At 30.2% G+C, this 10,862-nt stretch overlaps 1 protein-coding gene across 1 annotated transcript; it reads right to left on the bottom strand.

The window, feature by feature from the left end:
* Positions 1–3,077: 3,077 nt before the first annotated feature.
* On the bottom strand, positions 3,078–7,979 carry LOC101504332 (DEAD-box ATP-dependent RNA helicase 5). The gene is made up of 13 exons (XM_004512396.4): positions 7,384–7,979; positions 6,720–6,847; positions 5,810–5,917; positions 5,581–5,661; positions 5,171–5,249; positions 4,949–5,034; positions 4,817–4,873; positions 4,495–4,562; positions 4,333–4,401; positions 4,151–4,244; positions 3,781–3,945; positions 3,558–3,650; positions 3,078–3,456 (listed from the first exon to the last, which is right to left on the bottom strand). The coding sequence occupies exons 1-13, from the start codon at positions 7,841–7,843 to the stop codon at positions 3,364–3,366; spliced, it is 1,581 nt and encodes a 526-aa protein (XP_004512453.1). The 5' UTR covers positions 7,844–7,979; the 3' UTR covers positions 3,078–3,363.
* Between the last annotated feature and the right edge of the window lie 2,883 nt (positions 7,980–10,862).

The raw sequence follows: 10,862 nt of genomic DNA, 5'->3' as shown, positions 1-10,862 counted from the left end.
AGATTGACGGAAAGAAATTATAAATGGATTGACATTAATGAGTAATTGAATTTTTAACGTATAAAATCATTACTCACCATAATCACAAATATAATTGTCCATGAAAAGAGGATTAAATAAAGAGCATTTATGTCGATATTTAGGAGTGATTAGTCGATTTTTTTTATTACTATTATTAAATGACTAATAATATTATAAAATAATTTATAAATTTATTATAAAATAACTTATAAAATATAATTGTCCATGAAAAGAGGATTAAATAAAGAGCATTTATGTCGATATTTAGGAGGAAATTATTAGTTTTTTTTATTACTATTATTAAATGACTAATAATATTATAAAATAATTTATAAATTTATTATAAAATAACTTATAAAATAATCTGATAATAATATAAATTATAAATTATTATCAAATTGTAAAATAATTTATAAATTATAAATATATTATAAATAATTGTAAAATAGTTTTATAATTTATAAATTAATTATAAAATAATATTATTAGATAAAAAGCATTTATGTCGATATTTAGGAGTAATTAGTCTCTTTTTTTTATTGAATTTAATGATTAATAATAGAAATTATTATCGTTCGTAAATGACTAATTATATTATAAAATAATAATATAAAATAATTTATAAATTTATTATAAAATAACTTATAAAATAATTTGATAATCATATAAATTATAAATTATTATCAAATTGTAAAATAATTTATAAATTATAAATAACTGTAAAATGATTTTATAATTTATTAAAATAATATTATCAAATAGATTTTGGAGGTATGAAATAAATTGTGGAAGAAAGAGGAAAAATAGAGTAGGATTAAAGGAGATTAGGTATTCAGAGCATGTGAGAAAGGAGGAAAGGTAGCTTTTTGGCTGATGTGAGAAATATTTGTATATGTGACATTCGAAGATGAAATGACATTCGGTGGTCTATTTTAAATATATATAATAGATAAATGAAGTCATTTAAATATATAAACTTGGGAGTTCCGGTCCAAAAAATAAAAGATGAAATTAAAAAATTAAAAACTATTACTTATATCACATCATATTAGTTAAAACGTGTTCAAAATTTGAAAGCGAACCATTCATTCGAAACCACTAATTTGAAGGAAAAAAATGGAAATCAAAATTGAAGCAACGAAATGTCCACAAATTTTATTTTATTTTTATACAGAAATGGCCACGATATTGATAGCAAGTAAGTATCTATATAAGTATTTCTAAATTCAAGTCAAATAAAATATAAATCGAAATTCTAGAAGAGATGCATAGTTGACTGAGTCAAATAGTTTTTTATGGAATGAGGAAGCAAATGTGTAAGTTAAAGGAAAAACAAAAAATGGTATACATAATTATTTTAGTAAAATTTAAAACAAAAATAAAACGTTAAAAAAAACATATATATACTTTTTTATAATACATATATATTTTATTTTAAGAGAGTCTTTATGAAGAGATTTAATTATTTTTTACAGAAGATTTAATCATATTTGAGAAAATAAATATTAATAACTTAAATATATAATTTTTACCATCACAGCACATTTACAGTGTACTCCTTATTTTCAGTCTGACTACAACTTAAACATCTCCCTGTTTCTCTTTTTGTTTTGTTTTTTGAGCAAAACCTAAACATCACATAATTAGTGCTTTAATGAATTTTGCATTAAAAATATATTTAAAAAACTCCTTTTCTTATTTTACTGCATTCAAATAATACACTTTTTTTAATGCAGTCCTCTTTCTCTAAGATTTGTTGAAATTCAAATAAATGATATTAAATCATGTAGCCTCTTCGTAGACTTAGTGTTAATTCACTTGTATTTCAACCAAATAAAATAATGTATTAGAAAATTTATTGTTAGCATAATTCTCTCAACAAATTGGAAAAGAAGTTGCATGTATTTAATGCAGCTATTAATATTAATTAATTAATTAATAATTGATTTTTTTTTATTCCCACACACGCAAAAAAATTTATCTCACTAAATTTTATAGTATTCACAGCTGTTGCACCATAGGAGGAGATTCACTTGTAATAATAATATATGAATCTCAACTTTAAATCTTTATTGAAATAATTTTGCTATATTTTAGTTAAACTCTAATTTATCAAGGTTGTTTTCTCTTAACCAAAGGGTTAAAAAAATACAAATAATCATTGCTATGTTGAATTGAATATTGAATTTGGTTCAATTCACTTAAAAAAAATATGATCACGATAGTTTCTTTGTATATTTTTTCTCAAGAGAAGGTTCTCTGTATCTTCTAGTTAATTACTTCGTAATTTCTTAATGCAATAGGTTTGAAAATTTTGATTGCATTTTGTTTTCGGTGACAAGTGGTTTCTAAAGCGCGTCCTGTGAAGATTTTCACAAAATGTTCCTTCCTCACCACCACACCCCACCAAGGTTTAGAGAGCAAGTCATGCGGACGGATATGTATGTAGCCAAAGCTAACACGCAAACACAAGCATGGATTGATTCGAATGTTGACCTCACATAACCAACCTCTCACAACGAGGGCACTATCTATATTTTTTATTAGTGTATCTATATTTTACTATTTGAATTTAATTGGTTTGTATTGAGTCTAAATAACCTTTTATACATGAATTTAATTATATATCACTTTGTTATATTAGTTCTTAAAATACGTACTCAATCATGAAATCTCTATAGCTTATGCCCCTTGGGTCTGCTACGAGACTACTAGTCCTCAAGTGAGCAATGTGCTTCTGAATTTTTTCACACGAATAGAACCGAAGTAATTTTGTTGCTGTAAAGTCACATTACAATTTCTACCAATACTTGGTTGGTAGATCCAAATTAATTTTTAACTTAAAGTTGAAGTTTAGGTAGACAAAAACTAATTATAAATATGTGATAGATTGAAATACCCATCGAGAATTCATTAACTTAAAACTCCATGCATTTTCTTTTCATTTTCTCCTCTCTCTGATGCATTTCACCTTATTTTTCCTCTCCCAAATTGTTTCTCATCCAACGGGTCGAGGTTACAGAATACTCTACAGCAACTCATACAAAAAGACCAAGTGACACAAAGCAACTCAATCAATCAATACTCAAAAACCACATTTAAAAAATAAAAAATAAAATCATTCGACTTAAAGAAAATAATAAAATCTCCAATTACTGACAGTTACAAGGTACAACAAAAAAGAACTAGCTAATCTACTTTCGTCAAAAGAACTACTTTAAACTCCAATCATTTTCTTATTTTCTTTTTAAAGAAATAAATAACAAGACCCCCAAAAATGAAAAAGCAAATAGCTTTTTCCACATATTCATCCAACCAAAAATAAATGTAAGACGCTTTCGTTTAGTCTTCATCAGAGTTGTCAAATGTTATTTTTTTAGACTTTGGAGCATCAGCAGAAATTTCCTTGAAGTGAGCCCCATAAAGCTTGGACTCCTACATTATAGCAGAAAATTATATTTTAACAATAACACGTCTGCCAAATTTCAAAAGAAACCTGAACTGGTATATAGACAAAAGTAGAGAAGAAAACAAACCTTTTTCTTTACATGTGTGCCAAATTTCAAAAGAGCATCTGGCACAACTTGACCTGCTTCTCTTAAAACATTTACAAGCTCCCCAGAAAGTCCCTGAAATATTCACATTCATTCGTATGAGAAGATAAAGATGACAAACACCACTTATATATAACATAAACACAGGATAAGTGAGTGCTAAGGAACTATAATATACAAAGAAGTGAATTAGAATTAGTAATACCTTATTCGCTTGGGTGAAGAATGTATGGGCAACGCCTTTCTTACCAGCTCGTCCAGTTCGCCCAATTCTATGAACATAATCTTCTAGAGTTAGAGGAAAACTAAAGTTGATCACTACTTCAACATCTGGAATATCCAATCCCCGTGCTGCCACATCAGTTGCAATCTGCCCATTTGATTAAGAAAAATTTAATTAACCAAATAAAGCAACGACGGCAATGCATGGAATAGGAAATAAAAATTATCTAACATGGCCACAAAAGTAATGCGGAGAAAACAATTAAAATTTGGTGGGAAGCAACCATATTTTTTAACTTCTGGGACAACAAACTGATATGATTAATAATAATAACAATATAAAACAGTTTTACCATCAAAGGACAGCTTCCATTCTTGAATAATGACAGTGCCTTAGTGCGCTCATTCTGTGATTTGTCCCCACTTATTGACACGGCCTTCCATCCCCTGAAGACATTATTTAACTCATGTTACTCATCCTAAATAACTATTACAATTATACCAGCAATAACTTAGAGATGTCGTAGCAAAGTACCCTTGTTGAAGCATTCTTTCAACTCGTGTGGTTTCAAATTTGTATAAAACAAAGACCAATACTCGATTCCTGAGAAAGATACAAGCTCTTAGCAAGAAGAAGAAGTTGATAACCATGAAAAAAGAGGCAATTGAATGAACACAGAATCACAGGATGACATACTTCTTAGATTTGTGGTATTTCTCTAGTAAAGCAACCAAGCGCTTATCACGTGCCCGCTCGTCCAAGACCTATGAATGTAACAGGAATTTTTAATATTTGTTAAAAGCATAAATACATTCAGTGCCATCGATTGCAGATGGTGGACAATGGCGGAAAGCAAAAAAAAGGCATTTCAAAGATGCCATAGAAAAACCAAGGTGTTGCCATCCTTCACAAATTGGTCGTGGCAGTTGTCAACAAAACTGCCACGGCCAACCATGTCCGTTACCAGACAACATTGAATATGTTACACATCAAAATGAAGATTTGTTAACATTCACACCTCAACTATCTGCATGACATCATGATTGGCAGCTAAATCCTCTGAGCCTACAACAACCTGTCACAAGTTTAAATATCTCTTCTTCCAACATGTAAAAACAAAACTCAGCTTTTAGAAAATGAAAATACAGACTTTTATAGGGTTGGGATCCATAAATTCCTGCGCCAAGTGATGAACTGCTAAAGGCCATGTAGCACTGAACATGACCATTTGACGAACTGCAGAAAATTAAACTCTTTAATGAAACAAAAAATAGGAGAAAAAGCATAATACATCTACGCTCAGAAGAAAACAGACGGAATAAGTTAATCGCCAGAAAAAAGATGTGACAACAGTAGATGAAATGTCTCATACCAGAACATGTCTGACCAAGTATTGAGCGGACTATTTGTTCAAAACCCATGTCAAGCATCCGATCTGCTTCATCAAGCACCTAGAACAAATAAATGGTGGTGCAGAAGGCTCACTATAAGTTTATATGGAGGCATCTAATTCACAAACAAACGAGATTTAAACTAGAAGAACCAACAATTATAAAAAGATAGGTGGCAACTGTTTATCCAGAGTCAGAAAATTCAGTAAATGGCATGTAAAACCAAGATCCAGTATATTACAGTTCTAGCATATTAGCAAATGTTTGTAAAATAAAACTCAAATTGACAAATGTATTGGCTGTGAGCCAGTGAGTCTAGCAAAGAAAATATATTATTGAATGACTGCTTGAGAGAACAAAAAAGAATTCTGCCAGACAATTTACAGCTTACCGCAAAAGATACTTCTTTAAGGCAACAGATACCCATTTCAACCAGATCTTGGATACGACCAGGGGTTCCAATGACAATGTCCTGCATGAAAAAGCAATGATAAATTTTTTAACTGTCTATAAAAATTAAAAAGAGAAAAAAAGCTACACCTAAAAATGGAAGCAAACCAGCATGTAACTGTCATCTGAATACATACTATCAAAAGGAAAGGAAGAACTTGATGACTTACAACGCCAGATTTAAGTGCAGAGATTTGTGGTCCTTTTGAGGTTCCACCATACAAACAAATTGATTCCACGCCACAAGACTTACCAGCATCACACAATACATCTGATATCTATAACAGAAATAAGGAAAACTATTAGCTACATTTTATCATTTGGTGAATCAATAGTAGGATGTAGTACTCACGGAAGTAGATCTTTTATATCAAGGGCAACATCACTAATATGTCTAATATATACGGAGAAAAAAAATCAGTATATTGAGAAGAAAAAAACATTGAAGATCCTCTCACTGTTTCTCAAGGTAGTATTTTATTAACAACAAATCAAAAGGAGAACAGATAAAGAAAAATGACCAATGAAACAGTCGTATGTATCATGTAAAAACATCTAACAAAACCTTTGAAAATTCTCTCACCATTTTCCACCTTCCAATTTTCACTCCCAAGAAGCATACTAAAACTAAAAGTAACCCTTTGTTTTGCAAAACTAAAATACAACAGAAGAAAGGACGAAAGAGAGAGAGAGAGAGAGAGAGAGAGAGAGAGAGAGAGATAAATGAAAAGAAGAAATCTTCCACTCATTATATTATTATTATAATATTAATTTATAATAAACATAAATATATATAATATAAGGAACCATCAATAATCTTCCAATCATTCATGTGTCTTTTGTTTTCAGATCAAAGGCTAGGTGCTTCATGGCAAAAAAAAATCCAGATAGAAAGGAAAAGATCAAATGAGTATGGAATCAACTACACACTAGTAATCCATGATGCTAAATTGCTAATTTCACTAGCACCCGACAAGTACAAATTATACATGAAACTAATGAGAAGAATAAGAGTTTAAATTAAACTCAAATTCATTGTCAAATTCATTGAAACAACTCAGTGTATCAACAGAAACATACTTGTTGAGCAAGCTCCCTTGTAGGAGAGAGCATAAGGCAAAGAGGGTTACGACCCTTGGAAGAACCCTTACTCTTCCGCTTATTCAAAACATGCATAATTGCCGGTATTCCAAAAGCAAGTGTCTTCCCTAATAACAAAAAAAAAAACACCAAAATCAGAATCAATTTCAAGTAAAACAACAAAGGGCCTTTTCTAATTGGTTTGAGCTTATCTATTGGCATAAGCACTTCCAACACTATTGGAAATCTTACGAAAACAGCTTATAACATACATAGGCCCTATTTGGATAAGCAGCTTATAGGCATAAGCACTTGTGTATAAGCTGTTTTTATAACACAGTAAAATAAAGCCAAACTATTTTATATAAGCTGTAAGTTGTAATGAAAATTAGTTTATGGACCTTGTTATAGTTATAAGTCGTTCATACAATCTCTACCAAACAGACCCGCAAGTGGTTATAACAATGGATAAACTCAAATAAGACCGTCCAAACAGACCCATAAGCTGTAGCTTATAGCTTATATGAAAACAATTTGACTTAATATCTTTTGTTATAAAAATAGTTCATATAAAATAAGTGCTTATGACAAAAACTCTTAACTAAAATGATTATCCAAACATGGCCAAATTAACAAACACAAACATGAACACACCAAATCTAACCTGAACCAGTAGCTGCAATTCCAATTAAATCACGACCGTCCAATAAAAAAGGCCAAGTTAGTGACTGAATCGGAGAAGGTTTCTCAAAACCCTTGCAACACTCAAGCACATTCTCAGGAAGCCCCGAATCAACGAAAGTTTTAACCGCCGCGTATTTCGCGTCTTCAGCATTCTTTCCAGTAACTGCAATGGGGTCACCCGACGCGGAAACCGTGTCATCGCCGTTACCACTGTCGTTCTCCTCCTTGTCATGCTTTTTCTTCTTTTTACTTTTCTTATTTGATTCGGCGTCGTTTTGATTGATGAGTTCTTCGTGCTTTCTTTTGGGAGTGTTTTCTTCGTTTTGAAGGTCGTGTTTGTTCTTGTTCTTTTTGTTCTTCTTCTTAGAGGATTTGAGTTCGGGGCTGTTGTTAGTGATTTGATCTTCGGTGGCTAAAACGGCGTCGTCTTTCCGACCCATGTTTGGAATTGGAGATGGAAGGTGGTAATGAGGGGAAGAAGAACGATACCGTGAAGCAGCACGATAGGGTGAAAGGTGAAAGAGGAGTTAAGAGAGAGATTTTATGATTTTTAGGGTTTTGACTTTGGACTATGCTAGGTTAAGGTACAACCGCGGGAGATATTTTGCTCCACTTATGCAATGCTTGTACAGCAAATCACCTTTAATTTTGAGTATTTTTATACCAAAATTTCAAATTAATCTTTGAATTATTACAACATCATTTAATTTAATTTACCACATTATAACAATTACTAATTATTTTAATTTTTAAGATTTAAATTAATTGATTATATTTATATTATTATATTAAATTTTTTATTTTTTGAGTTTAAATTTGAAGTATTGTAGTTTTATGTGTATTTTTTATCATTTTATTTAGAAAAAAATATATATTTTTTCATAATAAATTGTATTTGCTCTTTGAATAATCCCTTTAAACTATATTTCTAAATTAGCATATTGATTAAAGTTTTAGAGTCACTTTTCATAGTGAGGTGAGGATCTTGTCCCTCCTTGCTAATTTAAAGTCAAGGTACATTTTTGTGTGTATAGTCACACGCCAAATCTTTCTAATGTACAACTTGAGCAACCTTCCTTCAACATTAAGAAAAAGACCTTACACCTTGAGTGTTTCCTGTTATTCTTGCAAGTGTCGTTATTGTTGAGTTTGAACAGTTATCCATCAGAAGTTGTCATCCAATGTAGACCATTTATTAAACTATGTTGATGCACATGTTGGATCGTTTGAAAAGTATAATCATCAATGTTTCTCGTAAAATTTTAGTGGCGATTAACCATGCACGACATTTTCCTATCACTATACCAAGGGGTTTGCATATATGATATACATCCACATCGTAATGATGTTTATCCCCCCACTTGTGAGTAATACCGTAGAACTTCCCCAAATAAAGGAGCCATAGTTGAAGCATCCATAATTTTTACCCACAAATATTAATTAGTTTCATGTTTATTAAGAGTCTTTCTCACGGGAATTTAAACAAATAATGTGTACTTCGTCAACAAAACTATGAGAAATCAAACAAAATACATACTAAAGTTTTTAGTGATTGGAATCAATTCGACAAATCTTATATTCAATTGTAAAGTCATTTGGTAATCGTCACTTCCATTATGCGCAAAAGGATGATTTTATTTAGGGATATTTTGTCACCATTATATTTATTTCGATTATCTACTAAAATATTTTATTTATATTGCTTTTAGAGTTTTTTTACTGAGTTATTTTATGTTGGACTTTTAATAGTTTGTTAATCTCTTGATACATTGTAGTTGTATGAAATAGAGCAGCAATGGTGTCTCTATATCAATGACACACCATAAGTGAGTTGGCGTTTGAGTACGAATATGCCATAGTTGCTAGAAAAACATGTCCTCCAATATCAAACACGACTAATAGGTTACGCCCATAATGGTGTTGTTTTAGGTAGTGGGAAAAATGTGCGATGAAGACAAACCATTGAGGTGTGAAGGAAATAAATATCAGATTAATATGGAAGAAAGACACTAAGATCTCGTGCGACTTTAAAATATAATGATAAATAAAACTTGTGTACATTGCATCATCTAGTATGGTTGTGTGCATCAGACAAAATATATATATACATATATTATAATTATGACAAATTTTAGGTTAAACTATTTTGATACATGATTAAATGCAAACAATGCTTAAAGGTCACTTCAAACTCTAACAACTATCAATGACACTCTTCAAATGTATATGTTAACATTTATTTTGATTTTTGCAGTTGGAAATTAATCTGATTAGTGTTAATTTGACGGACTGAGTTTGAGAGACAAATTCATTTTATCTCATTTTTCTTGAACTAACTATACCGCATCGTTGTCTCAATCTTAAAAACTACGATGATTGTTAATTTATAATTTGGAGAATATCGTTAATCGTTGGTAATGTTTACTATAAATGGTGATGTTTAACATGCACAAATGCTCTAGGTGATTCACCATGACCAACATTTTTCTACTACTAGATAAATAGTTTTAACAATTTTGATATACACTCACAACACAATAATTTTTCTTCTAGCCGCTCTAATCTGGCCACTCACGAGTACCATCATAAAACTTCCTCCCAATAAATGAGGTATAGTTTTTTTTTTTTTGACATAAAAACAATATTCACCCACTTATATTAAAATAGTACATCGATCGATAACAACACAAATACAAATCTATTAAAAACAAAAATAAACTAAATATGTGAATAAACTCTCAACCCTCAAATTAATAGCATAAAATGACAAAATATATAAATTAGATAAAATTAAAGCGATCAAAATACTCATCATTTTGGATATGTAATATTGAGGATGTTGAAGTCGTTGATTGAATATGTATGATTTGGATTGAAGTTAATTTGTCGATCTTAATAAAATAAACAATGCATCGAGACATAAAAAAAAATAATCTTGTACTCAATTGGCGAGATAATAAAAAACCTATACGACAAACCTATTCAGCACATAGTCTAATACTACTAGATGACAAACCTATCAACCAACTTAACTATTAAGCAATTAAATAGTTATAAATAAATGTTACTTTCCATAAAAATAATATTTCTTGAAATTTCGACAAAATATCATTTGTAATTTTAACATTTTCAAATATAAGAAAACCGTGTTTAAATATTTAATTCAATTAATATTTCAAAAGAACATATTTAAAATTTTAGTACATTTCAAAATGACTCTCCAAACTCAAAATAGTTGTAGGATACACAACAATTTATTACATCGATAACAAAGGGCCGCACGATCAAGGAGACTTGCCAGAAAATGTGGTCGATACTTTGATCTATTAATAGCTTGCTATTAACCTGCTTATGAATATGAAGAAAAAAAAACACCATAAAAGGGTAAGTCACAAAATTTTAGCGAAGAAACAACAACCACCACCAACTATAAGAAAAATACAATATACGAATAATTAT

This window comes from Cicer arietinum, chromosome 8 (assembly GCF_000331145.2).
Source record: "Cicer arietinum cultivar CDC Frontier isolate Library 1 chromosome 8, Cicar.CDCFrontier_v2.0, whole genome shotgun sequence".
Classification (NCBI taxonomy): Eukaryota; Viridiplantae; Streptophyta; class Magnoliopsida; order Fabales; family Fabaceae; genus Cicer; species Cicer arietinum.
This window is presented reverse-complemented; position numbering and strand designations above follow the sequence as displayed.

Excerpts from the sequence above, each read along its gene's own strand:
- LOC101504332 (XM_004512396.4), bottom strand. The coding sequence starts at position 7,843 with ATGGGTCGGAAAGACGACGCCGTTTTAGCCACCGAAGATCAAATCACT. Across the intron at positions 5,662-5,809 it reads CTGCACTTAAATCTGGCGTT|GACATTGTCATTGGAACCCC; the intron begins GTAAGTCATCAA and ends TTTTTCATGCAG. Across the intron at positions 3,946-4,150 it reads ATGGAAGCTGTCCTTTGATG|ATTGCAACTGATGTGGCAGC; the intron begins GTAAAACTGTTT and ends TCAAATGGGCAG.